This window comes from Electrona antarctica, assembly GCF_951216825.1.
Source record: "Electrona antarctica genome assembly, chromosome: 1".
Taxonomy (NCBI): domain Eukaryota; kingdom Metazoa; phylum Chordata; class Actinopteri; order Myctophiformes; family Myctophidae; genus Electrona; species Electrona antarctica.
The window spans coordinates 46,191,529-46,212,775 of NC_136806.1; the positions used below are offsets into that span (position 1 = coordinate 46,191,529).

Below are 21,247 nucleotides of genomic sequence, written 5' to 3' on the forward strand. Positions count from 1 at the left end.
TACATGAACCTAATGCACTTTTGGCTACTCTTTTGAGGTCATTAATACATATCAGGCCAGCATTTATTTTCATTTGTGCTATCCCTGGCCATATAGTTATTTATGTTATTGCTCAGAAGAATTCTGGATTTGTGTTTGCTGTCAACGCATGCTGGTAAGGTTACACGGCTGATAAGATTACACGGCGAGTAACCTCAAAGGGAGAGTAATAGGAGAGAGTGGAATCCTGATTTAGCTTAACAACATAGCTTAACAACTTCTGTCAAGGGATAAATCAAGGGGCAACCAGTCCTATCAGGGTCTTGGCCTAAGGTTGTGGGAGAGGTGAGATCTCAGGTCACACACCCCCTGCTTAACCATAGCCCTCTACAAGCAAGGTCCACTTCCAGTGTAACATTACCCCAGCTGCTAGGGTAAGGTTATGTTAGGCATAACTTATGGAGGTCTTGGCTGGAATTAGTAAACCTCTGTGCATTTAACTGTCCAGAAGGGAGAAATATGCTGAAAGTTTCACACTTGAACTAACCCACAGTGCAAAAACGACAGGCTAAACAGCAAGGATGTATTTTAAGTGTTCATCATCAACATCATCATCATCATCATATAAAAATGAGGAATAATATAATAATAATAATTCCACAATACCACTGACCTTTGCACACAGTAAAATCCTGAGGGTTAAACTAAGTCGAAGGCCGCACAAATGTAACCAAATGGACCCTGGGTCCGAATGGACCATTTGAGTTAAATACACTCTCAATATTGTAGAGTGTACGGACTGGTTGTAAAGCTGAAGATTTAAGCTTGGTCAGATTTTGACACAGGCCTCTGGAAAAAAACAAGCAGCAGCTTTACAGTATGTAAAGATCACACCCGTGTGATGTGAGGGGCACTCTTATCATCATACAGTACATCATCATACTGTACATCACATTCCGTGCTCAACCAATCACATATCACAAATTAAATTTCGGCCAATCACAATTTGCGTCCTCACTTTTGTCTTCAATGTTTCTGTTTACACAAAAGTCCTCACTTTTGTCTTCAATGTTTCTGTTTACACAAAAGTCCTCACTTTTGTCTTCAATGTTTCTGTTTACACAAAAGTCCTCACTTTTGTCTTCAATGTTTGTGTTTACACAAAAGTCCTCACTTTTGTCTTCAATGTTTGTGTTTACACAAAAGTCCTCACTTTTGTCTTCAATGTTTCTGTTTACACAAAAGTCCTCACTTTTGTCTTCAATGTTTGTGTTTAGACACTTTTCAATGTTCCTCTGTAGTATCTGTATCGCTCTAGTATCTATAAATGCACCACGTCTCTGTGTGTACGTCTGTAATCCACATAACTCGAGAACCGTTCGCCCCAGCGAATCAAATTTGACACATGCGTTCCACACCACCACAGGGAGTGCAGTGCCCGGTGTCAAGTCTGTCGGATCACCGGTTGTCCAGAACCAGCACAAAAGCCTCTGCCCAGGCTCCGGACAGGGCCCAAATCCAGATCACCCCTACATCTCCATATATGGAGCTGGCCTGTTCTGACATGGGTACAGGCTTTAGTTCCGACACTATTATTGGTCCGACAAACATTAGACCGACCTACCTCAAACCCTAACCTAACCATAACCACAAGCACGGGAGCAGCGCATGTTCGAGCGCTAGTCCGACCGTTGTTCAATTGCCATGGGATCCCTTCTGACATCACACCTGATCACCCCCCAACGGGCACTGATCACCCCTAGATCTCCATATATGGAGCTGGCCTGTTCTGACATCACAAGGTGTTCTGACATCACAATGATGTTCTGACATCACAATGGTACACAAGTCCACGACCTCGCCCTTTATTAGCCAATTGATCACACCTGATCACCCCCCAACGAGCACTGTTCTAGTATAATTAAAATATAATGGCAAATGTGAACTTAAGTAGATGTATTGTATACATTTATTGGACTTTGCATTTCCTGCGTGGTAACTGTTGCAACATAGACATGTTGGATCATGGACCGTGATAGCTGTCGATCTGGCTTCATAAACCCTCCAGCACTTTGTGAGCAACAAGGCAGGAAATGCGGTTAGTTTTGCATGACTCAACCACAAGGTTGTTTTATTGGTTAGGCCCAGGCAGGTGGTGCTCGAGTAGTTATAGACATTGTGCACCGACTGTTGGTGAGTAAATATTGATTGTAGGAATCCGTTTTGGGGGGTGGGGTGTTCAAAGTTTTGTTTATTATATTTGAATGTTTAAGTGTTAAAGACCCTTGTCAAGTTGTCTCTGGAACCATTTCCATATACAGCACCTTGAATCCTGTCAGTGTGCCCGATGGCCTTCTCTCTCAGTGTATGCTTTACACTTAAAGCATACTTTATACACCACAGTACCAGGGTATATATATATAGTGCCAGTGTAGTGCCACCTAGCAGATTTTCAAGTTATCTTTACCGTGAAAACACTGAGGCAAGTATTTTAATACGATAAAACCTCCTCCTACAGACTATACAGTAGGCCTATGTCTCCTGCACAGCAAAATCCCAAAGCGCTGATTTCACACTACAGGTATAAAAATTAGCCGGTCAGTCCAGTTTTATGCTTAACAATCAGGATGTGCACTTAATTCATCCCTCTCCATCACTATTTCCTGCTTTTTGTGTACTGAATTAGGCCCGGCGCTGTTCTTGTGTTATTTCCCTTTTCAATGCCTCCTACGGGCTCTTGGAGCCGGGATAGGATTTCAGGGTACGGGGGTAGATAGAAAGAGGGCTTGTGGGACCTTTGCACACAGGGGCAATGAAAAGAATAACAACAATGAAAAGGGCTGCCGATTTGGGAGGAAAAAAGAAAGAAAGCCTGTACTGTGAGTCGCGGGTGCATTGTTGAAACGTGATCTGGGGAACAGGACTTGAGCGTGTGCCTACAGGGGAACAGGACTTGAGCGTGTGCCTACAGGGGAACAGGACTTGAGCGTGTGCCTACAGGGGAACAGGACTTGAGCGTGTGCTCTGGGGAACAGGACTTGAGCGTGTGCCTACAGGTTGCTGTACTGATACCTTGAGGGTTCGACTGAGGCGAAGACAGAAACGCACTCAGGGGGGGATGTGTATGTATGTAAGTACAGTACGTATGTAGAGATAGGGAGGAAGTGTGTGTGTGTGTGTGTGTGTGTGTGTGTGTGTGTGTGTGTGTGTGTGTGTGTGTGTGTGTGTGTGTGTGTGTGTGTGTGTGTGTGTGTGTGTGTGTGTTCATGGGGGAGGTGGGGTGTGTTAATGGGGGCCAGGTGTGTAGCCTATGTGCTCTATATGTGTAGGTGGTTGTAAACATTGTTTTTGTACACTATATTTTTGTGGAGGACCTGACTGTATACATGTGCCTCTGTGTGCAGCATGCATGAACATGTGTTTTATTTTGTGAAGAGCCATAAATCAAGTTCACCATTTCCAATTTGGCATCCGCATCCCTATTTTGGGCATGTCATATTATGCAAAACTATTGCCCTAAAGCCTAAACAAACAAACAAACAAACAAAAACAAACAAAACAAATAATATCATGTGTATATATAAGTAGTATATATACCTGTAGGGCTTAGGTGGTTAAAGTTTGATGGTTTATAGTGACACATTGTTGTGACAGACAGCATGGCTTAGTAGTGGTAAGAGAGACCTTTCCTTGGAACTCACATGTTTAATTCCAACAACCACGCTATTGTAATAGTTTTAGTACTATGTAATGTATCCATTTGGTTGGTGCGTCCACCAACAGAACACGTGTTGTTGGAGTGTCCTTCGTTAGAATCCTCCAAACTAAAGTCATGAAATGTAAATGTAATATGTGCTCTCGTGCGTTCTAGTCTGTATGTAAAAGAGGGAACAATGACAACATATGATACATACAGTTGGAGGCCATCGATATTGTCCTTTTCTTTTTGCTGAGGTTTGCGTGATCTGCGCAAAAGGACAGTTAACCCATTTTGGGCGGGAACCCCTTTTGGTGTTTTAAACATTATAATTTAGCTATTGAAAAATAGCAGATCTACAAGCTCATAGCGCGCCACCGAGTGGCGCGCTACGAGCTTTGTAGGTCTGCTATTTTTGAAAAATCGTGAAAATATTTATTTCAGAAAACTGGAGGATTTAGAAGGATTTAAAAAAAAAAATAGGTCAGGCCTAAATGGGTCAAATGATAAGGGACAATATCGGTGGCACCCAACTGTACATACTGTACATACAATCATACATACATACATATAGTATACGTACTGTACATGCATGCATATGGTACATTTATTGCAAATGGGCAAAAGAAGAGGTGGCAGGAAGAAAATGCACCTTGAAATGATATTATAGAGTCCCTAGACTTCCATTAAACAAGTAAAGTTAAATATATATAAGTAATATATAAATATAAATGATATGTGAAAAAAGAATGGAGATATTTCTGTGGCTTACTGGTAGAGTGCATACAAAGTTTGGCACTGATCGGTGCAGTGGTTTGTAAGATTACGCACGCACGCACGCACGCACGCACGCACGCACACACACACACACAGAAAAGGGTTGATTTAAGGAGGGAGGTAAGAGTTTTTTATATGACCTGCCCCTACTCTACTGCGTTAATTTCCAGTAATGCCACTTATGCCAGACATGTAATTACCATAGACTGTAAAAATAAGTAATTACACCGTCTTCCTCAACATTCCTCATGTACCGCTCAATAACTCTAAAAGTTGATGCATTTTAAATTGTTTTTGGTCACATCAGTGAACGATTGGGTATGAACTTCTTTTTTTTCAATTTACGTTTTATTGAATTTTAATCAAACATACATGTAAACGAAACGACTGACAATTGAGGGTATGAATTTCAATTTCATTCAGGCATTGGAATAGTGTTGACCCAGCCTGAGTGTTAATTTAACTTTCCCGGCTTTCAGAATCTGACAGTCTCTAGCAAATCTGCATAGATTTGGATGAACAGTAACATACATAGAAAGTTGTTATTATTATTATTATTACATTTACTCAACTGTACTTTTTCACATGTTGATTTCCATCTTCTTGCATAAGGGCTGATTAGGATTCCCACTTCAGAAAATGAAACTGCACCAAGCCATTTATTAGAGCTTATCAACTGTAAAAATTGCTTTTTGCTTAAAGCACAAGGATAACAAAACCTCAACATTTTATGCAAAGCACATTGACATATTCAATTTACATACGGTGGGGAAATGAAACTCAGGAAATGTAATCATGCGGATGTCAAACTGAGACACATGAATGGCCAAGTAATTACAGTATATTACAGGAACATGAACAAAACTATAGGAAAATGGCTCAAAAGTGGCAATGTAAAGTAAATGACAGAATAACAATTCCTTCTATAAATGTTTCTTTGCGAAATTGTGGAAATGAATGACAGCATTATAACATAGGAACAGTATGCAGTATAAAAGTCAATTTATTACAGAATCTGGATGAATATTTTCTATTCTATCTTCCATGATCAAAAATGTATTTAGCTTATTCTTACTCAATATGTATCTGAAAGGGGTTATTGCAAAAATATCAATAGATTCATGCGACTCACATTTAAACTAAGTAAGGGTTCATTTGGATGTATTTGTACTCTCAGAGTTACAAATGCATAAATGAACATTTAGGATTTTACTGTGTGTGGGTTACATCCTAAGTAGACTTTTAGCTGAAGCTAATGGATAATAGAGGCAGCATGACTCTGGAAAATTAGGGAAGATTGTACTATGAGTAAATCCCCTTCCTCAAACCCAGACAGTGACCTTACTTGTGTAATCTCATCATGTATGACCAAGATGTAGAACAGATAATACCACACATACCTGTCACCCTCCACTGAGACCTCAAGCCCCCAAACCTCTCTGCAGATGTGAAAACACATCCCATGCATGGGGATGATGTTTCCTATAAGCCCCTATCAATTATGAGATAAGTTATGCACACAGGTATTCATAACTTTTTGCCGATTATGTGAAATCATGCTTTGCCTATATTATTTTAGCTTCACTGCGATTTTCATCTGTCCGACATGCCTCCAGCGGCTTAGAAGAATGGCGAATTAGTATAATGTTTATTTCATAATCGGCTTTAGGAATATTTATCTCACGTGTTCAGACAAGCAACTACTTCCAGCATCCCTTTCTTAAAGGGGGGAAGTTTAGTGGATGTGACAAGAAGTGATTAGCATCTCTCAGCATCTCTCATCACCTATCCAGTGGAGAAGAAAAGATTTCTAGCCATTGATAACAGACAAGTTGTCTGTTTGCTGTGGATGGCTGTGATCGACAGATGCAGATAAGAGCAAAGTGTTCTGTTAGAATAGGGTCCTTTCAATTTGAGAGGGTGTGTGTGCGGCGTGCGCCCCTCAGATTTGGACCACCTGTATTAGCACCTTATGATTGTAATTTTATGATGGTTCACACCGTATATCCTGCCTTGTGTTCATGTATTTTCTCTTTCCCTTGAAACCTTTCCTCCACTTTTGTCTATACCTGTCGTCAGCCTATAGGTTGTTTTCACATTTAACAAACTGTGAGCTTGTAGATATTCCATTTGCAGCCCTGAGATTTAGTTTAGGGGAATAGAAATGGACAGAGCCCTGAATTACCCTGCAGCCAAGTGGTTAAGCAACCTGGACAGAGCTCTGAATTACCCTGCAGCCAAGTGGTTAAGCAACCATGGGGCAGCAATAGATCATGTTGATGGATTTCCATGTTCCTGTGCTGATTAGTGTTCCCATTTCAGAAAATGAAACGGCAGCAAACCATTTATTAGAGCTTATCAACAGTAAAAAAGGAAAAAAAATGCACCTTATAGGCACAACGATAACAAAACATCAACATTGTATGCAAAGCACATTGACATGAATTTACACCGTGCTGAAATTAAACTTGCCACAGTATGCACGAATGCACGAATGGCAATCAAAACATGCAGATGTCAAACTGAAACACATGAATGGCCAAGTAATTACAGTACGTTACAGGAACATGTACAGATTTCAGTGAGTTGTGTATGGAAAACTATACGAAAATGTCTCAAAAGTTGCAATGAAGTCAAATGATGTATGACATTTCCTTCTTGTGGAAATGAATAACAGTATATAAAGTGCCTTGTTGTTTTCCATCACTGTACTAGTGATGTAAGCTTGCCTACATTTTTCATACCACTCTAACATGTACTGTTCATTATCCCTTGAAAGCCTAGCAAACCTGTACAAAGCAGTAAAAATAGGTCAATTTAAAATCAAAGCACAGAGTCCCCGGGAGACATAGTTTGATTATATCAAATATGTCATGGTTGCTAGCATTGAAATATGTGAGGGGCTTATGATATAGTTTAAGTTAAGATATAAATAGTAAGCCTAAAGCAGAGATAAAGTTGTATTTTCACTGGTGCATCCACCTTCCATCTACAACAAAAGATATGTTACAAAAAGTTCAAACCATTACAATGTAAGAGTCTAAGAGAATACTGTAGTATTGTCTACAGTAGTTCATGTGATCAATGGAAATGATCTGTGATTGGACTGGACATTTCTTGCGTTAACTGGAACAATGAAAAGGGATTACACCAGTATCATGTCTTGCATGCATTCAGACAGTATACACGGATTGTGAAAGAGACTGACTGCTTGGTTGGTGGATTATGTCTTTAGGGACAGAGCAAAACAGTTAAAGCCATCAGCAGAACAGACATATACAGACATACAGTTGCATCCATTTACATTTGGATCAACACTGAACCGCCCATGATCATCAGAATTATACTAAGTCATGGAACTACAAATCCGTCTTTATCACCCCATGCTGACAAAGGCTTATTTTGATTAGTAATTGTTATAGTATTCTTCAAAGGAGTAATTATGGGTATATAAGGGTTTGGTTTCCACAAAAAAACTCAGGGCCAGCTCTCAAGTGCTTTGCTTGGTTTAACTTTGGTCAAAAGCATGTCAGGACAGGAGACAAATACCTCTCTTGTTGGCTTTCACTTCACTGTTGTGTCATGTGTTTCTGTGTGTCCATATTGTATCTTGAAACAGGAACTTGGACTATGCAGAAAATGAATGGGCTATTCACAACCTAGTAGGGGGGCTAGGGATAGATAACATCAGATTCAGCTGTATTATCATATCACAGGTTTACGGGTGAAAATATTTGTCCTACAAGCTGTAAAACATAAATCAGATGTGTCAAAGTACAAAGTACAAAGTGTGTCTAATATAGTATGAGCAATGTTCAATACATACAAGGTAATGTGCATGTTAATAATTTGTTCTATAAATAAATAAATTGCAATAAATTGCAATAAAATGAGGCAGTTAAAATAGCAGCAGACAGTACCCTGTGTGTATAGTCTATTGTGCAGGTGAGGCACTTAGCAGAGGATATCATTCAACATGTAAGTGCAACATGGCACTGCAGCAGCAGCGCAGTGCAACTGCACTCATACAGTATATTCCCAAAATGTGTGTATATTGGTTATTGTGAGGTGTACAGTGGGTAAACAGGTGTCAGAGTTACAACAGAAACAAAGTTATTTTTCATCAAAACAATGATGCTTTTCACAATTTGTATTGCATTGGATAATATTGTCCCTTACTCTCTTACCCACAGTTTCTGAGGATCCTCATGGACATACCGAAGATGGCTGCCTCCAAAGCAGCCCTCTTGCTCACAACAGCTGTGCTCCTTATAAATCTGTGCAGATGTCAAGGGGGAAAGCACAGCACACCACTAAGGTTTACGCACAATCTTTACAATGTCACCATCTATGAGAACTCTGCTCCACGGACATACGTTGAGACTCCGGTTAAAATGGGCATTGAGGTGGCCGATGCCTACTGGGATATCAAGTACAATCTAGTCTCAGGTGATGAAGATGGGCTCTTCCAAGCAGAAATGGTCAGCATTGGAGATTTCTGTTTCCTGCGGATCAGAACACGTAGCAGCAACTCTGCGCAACTCAACAGGGAGGTGAGAGACACTTACATGCTCACTGTTGAAGCCACCGAGAGCACTTATTACTTTCAGGCAAAGACTAAGGTGTCGATCCAGGTTCTTGACACCAATGACCTTAAACCTCTCTTCTACCCTGCCTCTTACAATGTGGCAATCAGGGAAGATACACCGTTGAAATCGAGTGTGGTCAGAGTGACTGCTACTGATGCAGATGTTGGCAGCAATGCTGAATTCTATTACTTGTTCACCAGCAGAGCTCATCCTTTTGCAGTGGATCCTTTCACTGGCACCGTGGATCTGATTAAGAAGCTCAATCACACCCGGAAGGACAGATATGACCTTACCATCTTAGCAGAGGACAGGACAAAAAAAATATCCGGTGTTCAGAAGTTCGGCAACGTTGCGAGAGTTGTAGTGAACGTGCAAAAGATGCCCTCGGCCTCTCCGGTTGTCACTGGTGAGGCCGTGGTGTCTGAGGATGGCAGTAAAATAACCATCATAGTCAATGTGGAAGCAGGTATTAAGCCAGTGGAATCCTTGAGTATTGTTGGAGGGGATCCCCACAAGTACTTTGACATCATCCCCTCAGGCATAAGAGGCAGCGACTTCCAATTGATCTCTACCAAGAGGATTATCTGGCCTCAGAGCCCGTTTGGCTTTAACCTGTCCCTCCAAGCCAAAGACAGGAGCACCCCAGCTCTACTCTCACCGGTTACTCAAATACACATTCCCTCCCATCATTATAGTCCATTACAATTTCTGGAGGACACCTACATTGTCACACTCAGTGAGTTTTCACCCGTTAAAACTCATGTGCTCAGGGTTTCTGTGACATCGGTCCCCTTTAATGTTACCTTTTCGTTCATAAATAACCCTGACAGCACTAAGTTCAAGATAAACTCTAAAACAGGAGTGATCACAACCGCAGCAGCATTCGATTATGAGCAAAAGAATCGGTATGAGTTTGATGTAACGGCTAACCAAGGTGAAGCAGAGACTCACATAGTTGTTGAGATAATAGATGAAAATGACAACAGCCCTAGATTCACCAAAGCGTCTTATCAGGCCACGCTGGAAGAAAACACCCCGGTAGGTAGTGCTGTCTTGACGGTAACAGCCATTGATATTGATAAAGATAAAAACGGCTATGTAACCTATTCCATTGCCAATGCTGGTCCCTTGCCATTTACCATTGACCCGTTCTCTGGAGTGATCTCCACTTCGGAGCACCTGGACTACGAGCTGATGAAACGTTGGTACCACCTCAGGGTTTGGGCCTCAGACAGCGGGAGCCCGTACAGTCGTGTCAGTGAGTGCACCGTAACGATTACCATGAGCAATGTCAATGACAATGTCCCTTTGTTTGAGCGGGTGGAATGCAACGCCACTGTACCACTGGACTTTCCCATAGGACAAAACATTGTCGAGCTGACTGCCATTGACCTGGACGAGCTGCAGCAGCTGAGCTACACCATTGAGGCCGGGAATGACCTGCAACTGTTTGCAATTAACTCAACAGGTGCTGTCACTCTCAAGCAACACATACCCGCTGTGGTTTTGGCAGACAACAAGGTTACATACACTTTAAGGATCACTGCTACAGATGGGAAGCATCACTCCGACCCATCTTATGTCACCATAATTATCACAGACAGAGGCAACGATGCCACAGTACATTGCAGAGAGACAGGGATTTTCAAACAACTGACGGAAAAACTCATAGAGTCAATCAAACCCGCATTGACTGTCCAGGAAGAAGAGTCCTTCTCCGATCTTCACATAATTAACCGACACTCTCCCAAGTTTAACTTGGGCATCTCTGGCTCTATTGATCTTACAGAGGACTACCCACTAAATTCCACAATCATTCATTTCAAGGCTGTAGATAAGGATTCTGGTTACAATGGCAAACTTGTGTATGCTATATCCAGCGGGAACGAGGATGGATGTTTCTCCATTGATATCTTCACCGGGGAACTTCAGTTAGTTTGCTCCTTAGACAGAGAGGTCAAAGAATTCTACATATTGAATATCACGGTTTATGACTTAGGTATACCTCAAACGTCTGCTTGGAAATTCATTGCCGTGAACGTCATGGATATCAATGATAATCCACCTGTTTTTGAGCAACCTAGATATGTCATACGCATCCCTGAAAGCACAGAGGTGGACAGCATCATATTCAAAGCCAACGCGGTAGATCGGGATGCAGAGGATAATGGCAATGTTGAGTACTCTTTGCTTACGTCCACAGAGATGTTCAAAATTGACCCATTGACTGGGGATGTGATGGTGGCCGGTCAATTAGATAGAGAAGTCTCACCCAGGCATGATCTCCGGATCGAGGCACGAGACCAGGCCAAAGCCGGTCCTCAGTTGTTCTCCACCACTGATCTGGTGATGATTCTGCAAGACGTCAACGACAACTCTCCCAAATTCATTCCCAGGTCCTACAACATAAAAGTCCCAGAGGATGTTCCAGTGGGTACTGTGTTACTGTGGGTGGAGAGTGTTGATTTCGACCTGGGCAGTGGGGGCCTCATCACCTACAACCTCAAGAACACAGAGGGTGGGATCTTTCACCTTGACAGCTCCACCGGCTCCCTGACGCTGGAGAGGGAGTTGGACTTTGAGCGGCGGTTGTCCTACAACCTGACGGTCCGTGCTGTTGACCACGGCCTCCCTCGCTCTCTCTCCTCCTCCTGCTATGTGGAAGTCGAAGTTCTGGACGTGAACGAGAACCTACACCGACCACTGTTCTCAGAGTTTGTATACAAGGCAGCTGTGATGGAGGATGCCGTGGTTGGGAAGTCGGTAGTGACCTTGAAAGCATCAGACATGGACCTAGGCAGAGACGGAGTAGTCCGGTATCACATACATGATGGGTCCGGGCTGGGAGTCTTCACTATCGATGAGGAAACAGGTAAGAGATACTATAGGCTTAGGCTATGATCTGTGTGAGTAGTTTCATTATTAAGGTTGGTGGTAGTTGGAGTATAGTTAGTAGTAGAGGTAGCCTTGGATCAAGACTGTATTTAAGTATTTTGATATTTTCATGATAAGCAAATATCAAAATCGATAAAATCCATCTATGATAGTCTTTATCCAAGGCTGTAGTAGAGATGGTAGTCAGTGCACAGAGTGAGTGCAGGCATTTCTAATTCATTGGACCCCCAATATTAGATTACACACTAAACTATAAAGAATTACATCTTTTACAGCTGCTGTCAGTCAAGGATCCTTATAATCTAAACCTTTCACCCCTACACTCACTGCACTCTTGGCAATGGTGGTAGTTGTACATGTAACACTGACATTTATTATTATCATTGTTAGCAAGGATTATCTGAATCATGTACTAATGTATTTTGTCATATAATTTAACTGTTATTACAGTTTCATTGCAGCATAAATTGATCGTTTAGTAAATATATCACTGTCAAAGTAGACTTTTCTGGTAATAATTCCTTCAAAACTGTTTACCTACACGTGTACTGACACCCAGTGACATGGTTACGCTGCATGATCAGCTCTAGGGGTATTTGAGGCAACTGTATATTTTCTTTTACTTTGCAAGTTGTATGGCCATGCATTCTTGTAGCGTGCTGCTGAACTTTCAGCATAGATTATATCTGAGCAAATAGTCTGTCTCTGTCAACAGAGAGAGACTGAAATATTCAGGCTTTACTGGGGGACTCAAGTGGCTCTCAAACCTTTCCTCAGGGGACATATATTTCCACAAAAAATGTGACATTCAAAAAGCGAACACACGACAACAAAAAAGAAAAAGAAGGGTAAAATAATTATCCTTATTTTATATCTGTTTATAACTGTCCATTGACCATATTCACATCACATTGCAGCCATTTCAACACCCCCCCCCCCTGCTTATGACATAAGAGCAAAAGGGCCACAGTGTACTGTGAATACTGTATGTAGTATTATTCTGATTATAATCGAATGGATCGTTATCCTCAGGTGTCATCCGTACAACAGAGATGCTGGACCGTGAGACGGTCCCCCACTACTGGCTGTCTGTCTTCGCAACAGACCTGGGAACTGAACCTCTGCTCTCCTGGACGCACGTCTTCATCGAGGTCCTGGACGTGAACGACAACGCTCCGGAACTCTCCCAGCCCATTTACTTTGCCTCTGTCCCGGAGAATGCACCGAAGGACCGGTCAGTTGTCCATGTGGAGGCATTAGATGCTGACACGTCATCAGAAGATAAGCTGTCCTTCTCCTTGCCTGAGTCGCAGCGCACATACTTTGACGTCGACCCCAAGACAGGTAATATTGAAATGAAAGCTAATCGTATATGTCCTCTTGTGGCTCGACTGAATGGTTGACCGATGGCTATGTTGAATTCTGTCATGACAGTAAAACCGACTTTATATTTAGAGTATACTTACTGAATTGTGCTCATGTTTTGAATGAGCCTTTTCACATTCTGTGGGTTGCTTCAGTCAGTTTGGAATTGTATACATGGAAATTGACACGTCAAATTCAATGTCATCATGGAGATATACAGTATAGAGTATGATATAGCTCTAGGATATATAATTGGGCATGTAAAGCATGCAATCTTCTGCTTTCATAACCTACTTACACCACCAGTAAAATACTGAGTGTTCATTTAACTCTGAGAGGAGTTACAGACAGTACATGCCTCCACGCTCCACACCCACCTCCATATTTATTTACATTTTGATTCAAACTTGAGCCATTGGCAGGCAGTATCGATGTCCATTTGCTTCTGAAATTGCTCCAATGTGACAGCATCATACATTACCATTTGGATTTGCATTTTGATTCAAACGTTACGCTGTCACTGACCAACCTGACAGCATGCATGTTATTTCCATCAAAGTGGACTGTAAAAATCTTCTATATTTCAATTCAAATATGGGAAATATCTGAGCAGCAGAGGAACAAAAAACAAGAAAGTGGCCGCACACGCCAATAGCCAGAGTGCCAATACTTTATTAGGACACAGCAGGTAAGACAAATGTGCAGTTCTCCCCTGTGGGCCGGCACTGCTACATTGGTGTGCGTTAGCATCTTTGTACAAAATATCTGAGCAGCAGAGGGAATCTTGAAAAAACAAGAAAGTGGCCGCACACGCCAATAGCCAGAGTGCCAATACTTTATTAGGACGCAGCAGGTAAGACAAATGGATTGATTTGTCTTACCTGCTGCGTCCTAATAAAAGTATTGGCACTCTAATGTGCGGCCACTTTCTTGTTTTTTCAAGATTCCCTCTGCAGTTCTCTCCCGTGGGCCGGCACTGCTACAAGGACTTTGGTGTGCGTTAGCATCTTTGTACAAAATCTGAGCAGCACCATGCATAGCAGCCCCAGGTATGTTGCCAGCACAACAAGCAGTCATACTGTCCAAGCTGAAACTCAAACTTGGTGCCATAAATCTCTCCCTGCAGACACAAAGCCACTCAACCGTGTTCTATTAGGAAGTGAGGCTGGTGAGGGAAAAGTAACACACCACCCAGTTGGGAAAAGGAGTCTGACCCCCCACCCCACACCCACAGTCACACACGCATGCATGCACACACGCACGCACACACACACACACAGGTTCTAAATGCTCACATTATGACAGTTGCAATGTCAGTCACTTGCTTTGGGCTTTGATGTTCAGGCAAATCAGTGTAGCATCTGCCTTTCTCACTGCAAGCTAGCACAGGCCCTGTCGTCTACATATGGTATAATCTCTAGGTAGTTGGAACAGTTGTCCACACCCCAAGGCCAATACACCAGTGGATTACTGAGAGAGATGGCTTACATTATAGCACCAGGAGGACGACAAATAATAGCGGGGGAGGGTATCGAAAGAGTCGGAGAAATAAGAAATGTCTCATGAAGTAGACATTTAGTCTGTCAAATAGAGCGGATGTGATATTGACTTCCACACACAGATACACCACGTTTTTATTTTTACCAGTATTGAGATGTGTCTTTAACATTCTGAAGGTCTGTGCAAGCCCTTGTTTCCGGCCCGTATTGCTCTGTTTGCTGCTGTAAATCTACTTTCAGGAAATTGTTTTGACAACAAACAGTCATATTTTACTATTTTGAATATAGATAACAAAGAATCCATGTAATATAAGAAGACACTCTAGCTAAACTGAAATGTGATGAATGCATTGAATTATGTTAGATCCTTTGTGTATACACATTTTTAATACATTTAATTAAACTTTGAATATAGATGATAATGAATTAGTGTGCAAAGAAATGAAGCACCATTGTGGGATCATGGTCGGAGTTGAGTAATTTGTCCAATAGGAAAAAAATGGCTAAATGAAATTTAGTGAAATTAATTTGCACCACAGTATCGAGTAGGGTGACTGTTTGCTATGAGACTCTGTCATGTCTGAGCAGGACTAAAATGACTCATGGCCTATACAAGTGTCTGACTAAGCTTTCGTCTCTGACAAACGCAGATTGTATTGGATACAACCTAGGGGTGTTGGCAAATGTCCCCCTTGAATATTAGTATTTCACATGACTTATGCCTGGTGAAATTAAGACTAAAATCAACAGACCGTGTTATTAATGGGAAACAGACTCTGGTTCCCATGTCTTTGTTAATAGCAAAAGCACACTTTCTATTGCACCCCACCTGTCTTAATAATGTCCTCCCAGCGGGGTTTGTTTATGGGGGACTGTGGTAAAAGGCAGAGTGACCCTAGGTGGGATCACACACTCTTTTACGACCCTCTCAGCCGCGCCCTCTGGTCTCACTAATCCATTCCCTACACCCGTACCTATCTCCCATTGAGGGCTAATAACACTTCCTTCAACCACCCCTGGGGTGGCTGGTACAGAGTCTTGTCATGGTTTCTGTGCCGTAGTGCTGAATCCATACCGGCATGCTATGAATATCGTTGCTGTCGGGCAGAAACCTATAGCTTTCATTTCTTTCATTACTTTTTCACAAATTAATGCCCTACTACTTTGTACTTTTGACAGTTTCGTGCAAAAGGAGTGCTGCAAGTTTGAAGCTTGGCTTTTTTAGCTATCATTTGAAAATCTTCTGCTAGGCTGATAGACGGTCTGTGGGCTTACTAAATATTGAACCAATGGAAAGTATGAGGAAGAGCTTGTCACTAAATAATATATTGGATCCATTGGAATTTCTGAAAAGTAACGTTATTGGACAACTCTGACAGCGACAATAGGTAATTAACATACATTTTTATTTTAATATACTTGCAAGTATATACGGTACAGTGCTGGAAACAGAGCTTCAGTATGTGTAGTCTCTCAAGACAGACTGTTGACTCACGTCAAGGAAAAGAGGGCGCTGTTTTTCCTTTCTGTTTTGACTATGGGTTCTCAGATTGCAGTACGTGAGACTAGATGCAGAACATGCGACTTGTAACAATGGGAGATAATCATAGAAAATCAATACTAAGAATCTTTCAGGACAGAGACAGAAATGTCCAGTGAAGAAATCAGGGTAGAGATGACTTTATGCAACACAATCTATTGTCCATAAGTACAATGTTTGTATACCTAAACCAACCCCTGATCCTTTCCCCATTATCACCACTTTCTTACCATGTGGTGTTGGTGTAAATTCACCTCGCCAAGTTGACCTAAGCCAGACACTTTATTGCCCCTTGTAATTTACGGCTCTGAACGTATTGCCTCTCTACCCCCCACTCCCACTCCCACGCCCCTGATTACGTTAACCTTACGCCTTAACCTACTCTCTTGATCTACTTCACCCCAGACACCCACTACGGAATTCTCTTTCAATATCTCAAGCCCTAAGAGGATACACACACTATCTAAGTACCCTATAACTTCCCCCAGCCCCAGAGTACTGTATATACAGTACAGTCATTACTATCATGACTACCATGAGTCTGTTTGCTACACACATAATACACTATAATACCTCCCATGAAATTATAAGAACATTATTATGAATTATTACAAAGTGCCCTCCAATTCCATGAGTGTGCAATTTCTGTTTGCCAGTGTTAAAGTGTGTACTGAACTGAGGTACACCGTCACAGTGAGGTACACCGTCACAGTGTTAAAGTGTGTACTGAACTGAGGTACACCGTCACAGTGAGGTACACCGTCACAGTGTTAAAGTGTGTACTGAACTGAGGTACACCGTCACAGTGAGGTACACCGTCACAGTGTTAAAGTGTGTACTGAACTGAGGTACACCGTCACAGTGAGGTACACCGTCACAGTGTTAAAGTGTGTACTGAACTGAGGTACACCGTCACAGTGAGGTACACCGTCACAGTGTTAAAGTGTGTACTGAACTGAGGTACACCGTCACGAGACAGAAACCACCCTAACCCTAACCCTAACCCAGTGTTAAAGTGTGTACTGAACTGAGGTACACCGTCACGAGACAGAAACCACCCTAACCCTAACCCAGTGTTAAAGTGTGTACTGAACTGAGGTACACCGTCACGAGACAGAAACCACCCTCACCCTAGCAGTGTTAAAGTGTGTACTGAACTGAGGTACACCGTCACGAGACAGAAACCACCCTCACCCTAGCAGTGTTAAAGTGTGTACTGAACTGAGGTACACCGTCACACTGAGGTACACCATCACACTGAGGTACACTGTCACCAGTGTTAAAGTGTGTACTGAACTGAGGTACACCGTCACGAGACAGAAACCACCCTCACCCTAGCAGTGTTAAAGTGTGTACTGAACTGAGGTACACCGTCACACTGAGGTACACCGTCACACTGAGGTACACCGTCACGAGACAGAAACCACCCTCACCCTAGCAGTGTCAGAATTGTATACTGGCTTGATCTCTTCGTGTTCTGATTATGATCCCAGTCTATATTTATGATACAAAGACAAATCTCCCGAAAGCCAGAAAGAAGAAAATCAATACCATCTGATCCATCAGAAGATACAGTACATCCTGGATCAGGTTCAGTGGCAGTGAATGCACACGTGGTCATGTGATTAAATTGTTACCGTACAGTATAGGACGTAGGGCTGTGAATCTTTGGGTGTCCCACGATTCGATTCCGATTATTGGGGTCACAATTCTAATTCGAATCGACACCCCTAATAGGACGTCACAGTGATTTATTGCACCTTTTGAAACGCACGCACGCACGCACGCACGCACGCACGCACGCACGCACGCACGCACGCACGCACGCACATACACACACACACACACACACACACGCGCGCATGGACACAGCACACTATTTTGATGTACAGAGATTGGCGCCAATTCGTTCAATTTCAGTGAAGCTGCAGATCAGAGGTTATGTTGAGACGAGAGAGCTCAGTTTCACCAATAAGACATGGATCCTGTTTTAAGGTCATTTTCCTGCTTTAAATCCCAGAACTTTTCACACAGCTGTCAAAAAGCCTATACTGTATATGGTAAACCTGTTCTGTAGGGTGTTTTTTCATCTATCTCTCTCTCTCTCTCTCTCTCTCTCTCTCTCTCTCACACACACAGGCACACGTGCACACACACACGTTCACATGCACACACACACGCATTATGTACATTGTCTGTCTTTCTCTGGAATAAACATAAACCTGCCAACGTACAGGTCCTTGGGAATAGTTACTGCAGCAGATGGAATCAGAGTCAGACTGAAATGTGTTGCAGGGGAGCTTAGCCAATATATTGCATTCCCTCTTTCATAAAAGTTGCGTATTCCAAAGAGACGTTGGTAGTCGATACATTTTTCCAAGTCAATATCTGCACTATATGAGGGACAAACAAAAGGCTCTCATTGTTTCAACTTTGCATTTATTGCAAGGTGGAAGAGTGGAGCAGCTGTGGTGTCCATGGGATAGAAGCAGACAAACACATGTGTGGAGACGAGCATACAAACACACACCCCCTCCGCCTAGAACAACAACAACATCCCTAACTCTGTGTGTGTGTGTGTGTGTGTGTGTGTGTGTGTGTGTGTGTGTGTGTGTGTGTGTGTGTGTGTGTGTGTGTGTGTGTGTGTGTGTGTGTGTGTGTGTGTGTGTGTGTGTGTGTGTGTGTGTGTGTGTGGTGTGTGTGTGCATGCGTTTAGGTGTGATCCGCACTCTCACTGTCTTGGATCGAGAGGAGAAGTCAGAGCACACCATTGAGGTGAGACCTCTCAGTTTCAAAACAACCCGCCCGCTTCCCTTTTGGTGAACTGTTGATGTTTATACTTTGCTGTAAAAATGTCTTGCTTATACACAATGACACACCCACTCTCACTAATTCCCGGTAACCCCCTCCAACGTCCCTCTCCCCATCCTTGTCCACCAACCCCCTGTGGCTATCCTGCTCCCTCCATCCCCCTCAAATCCACTCCCTCGCCCTGTCGATCCCTCTCAGGTCATAGTGTCAGATAACGGTACCCCTCAGCTACGCTCCACGGCCTCCGTGGTGATCCAGGTGCTCGACGACAATGACAACAAGCCACGGTTCACCGACAAGCTCTTCCACGTCAAGCTGCCCGCCCAGCGAGGCCACGCTGCCAGCCAGGATGTCTGTCGCATGGTCGCCCGCGACGACGACCTCGGGCCCAACGCCGAGGTCACCTACAGTCTCCAGGACACCCAGGACGGGAGGTTTGACATCGACCCAGTGAGCGGCGTGGTTACGTCCCGGGGAGACTTCTGGCCTGGAAACTACAGTATTGTCACGGTATGGAGCTCTTGTACTTAATCTTTGGTAGATATTGTAGGTATTTGTTCTGTTGCCATGCCTGTAGCTCAGTTGTAGATGAGATTAGGGCGTATCCAAACTATAGGGTTTGATGCAGTTCCCCAGGTTGGCCTATACAAGCCATATTTTGCATTGGGTTTGGGATGAATTAAGACAATACAATGGCTTAGGATACCGGTAATTATGTTTTTTGTTTGTTGAACAAGATGGTCTCAAATCATTAAACACACATTTTAAACCATACAGGTAATAATTAGTAAGTAATAATGAAAATCCACACATAACATGTTCAGAATTCACAGTTGAGATATTTACAGGTGTAAATTATGTTGCTGTACAAAATATGAAATTCTCTTTAACTTATGTTAACCACAGACAAAAAGTCTTAGTAATAGATGTAAAACCCTATGTGAATCATTACAAACTCACTTCCAGGATACAAGACTTTATTGTGAAGCACTCAATAGGGACTACTCTGAATTATTTCCAGTGGTTTTGTTATGATATACCACCTACATAATTGTGAATTAGAAAAACCAACACGGATAGAACTGTCACGTTTTGCATATTATGCAAAGTCACGTACCAGTTGTGTACAGTATGTTCGGTAGATAATAAGTGGCTGCTGTGCCCAGAGCTTTTATATTCAATAAGAATAAAATAGTGTGCTTGGGTTCCTGGTGGGCGGCTCAACAAGTTAATGCAGACCATGTCTGTAATTTATGATGAAACAAAATAAGAATATTGTGTTTTCCTTGTGAACATCCAGACCCGGTTTTAAATCCGGCCCATGTCTTGTCTTGTACATTTTAGTTGCATGGTACTCTGTGGAGTAGTTTCATGGTAGGGTAAGTCTTTTTGGGCTATGAGTGGCGCTAGAGGAGTTGCCTTTGGGTCAACAAAAAGTATTCATCCTTTTATGAAGGAGCACAGGAAATTCCATGACTTGGAAATATCTCGTTTGGGACAAAGGTGGAGAACCGACAGACATACCAACATAAAACCAGGCACACAGCATCAATCAAATGGAAACGTATCCTAACATTATACTACTCAATCATTACTTATGACCTACTGTAGCAGTTGCAAATAGCCAATCACAATGCCCCTGTATTTTAGCCTGGTGTCTCCCCTCCTAGCCTCCTAGGTCTGTCACCATTGCATATTTAAGTTGACGATTAATTGCGATTAACAATTTAATCGTGTTTTTTGCATTGAACATTGGAACGTTACAATTTGTATTTCTGTTTACCTTTTAGGCTTCGTAATCACAAATTGCAGATATAACATATGAAATAACTTAAATGTACAGTACACTGGACACATTTAATAATTTTTTATCATTTACAAAAAAATTACAAAATTGTGGAAATAGTTGATCTACAATCTTACAACATGTCACAAATGACGTGTTGTAAGCTTGAAGCTTGAAAAATGTTTGGATATGTATGGACATTTTTCAACATGGAAACGATTGATGATTATGCAAAAATAATTGCAATTATCTTAAATAATTGCAATTAGGCGATTATGTAATACATGTGACAGGCATATCTGCCCCAGG

The 21,247-nt window shown here is 42.3% G+C and overlaps 1 protein-coding gene across 1 annotated transcript in view; it reads left to right on the forward strand.

Annotated features, from left to right (window-relative positions):
* Positions 1-8,676: 8,676 nt before the first annotated feature.
* The window catches only part of fat2 (FAT atypical cadherin 2), a gene marked incomplete at its 5' end in the record, with an annotated part of 88,444 nt that continues 75,873 nt past the window's right edge, over positions 8,677-21,247 (forward strand). The window contains 4 exons of the mRNA XM_079497184.1: positions 8,677-11,914; positions 12,970-13,281; positions 19,058-19,116; positions 19,351-19,662. Coding sequence (XP_079353310.1) covers positions 8,677-11,914; positions 12,970-13,281; positions 19,058-19,116; positions 19,351-19,662 — 3,921 coding nt within the window. The remainder of the gene's footprint in view (positions 11,915-12,969; positions 13,282-19,057; positions 19,117-19,350; positions 19,663-21,247) is intronic.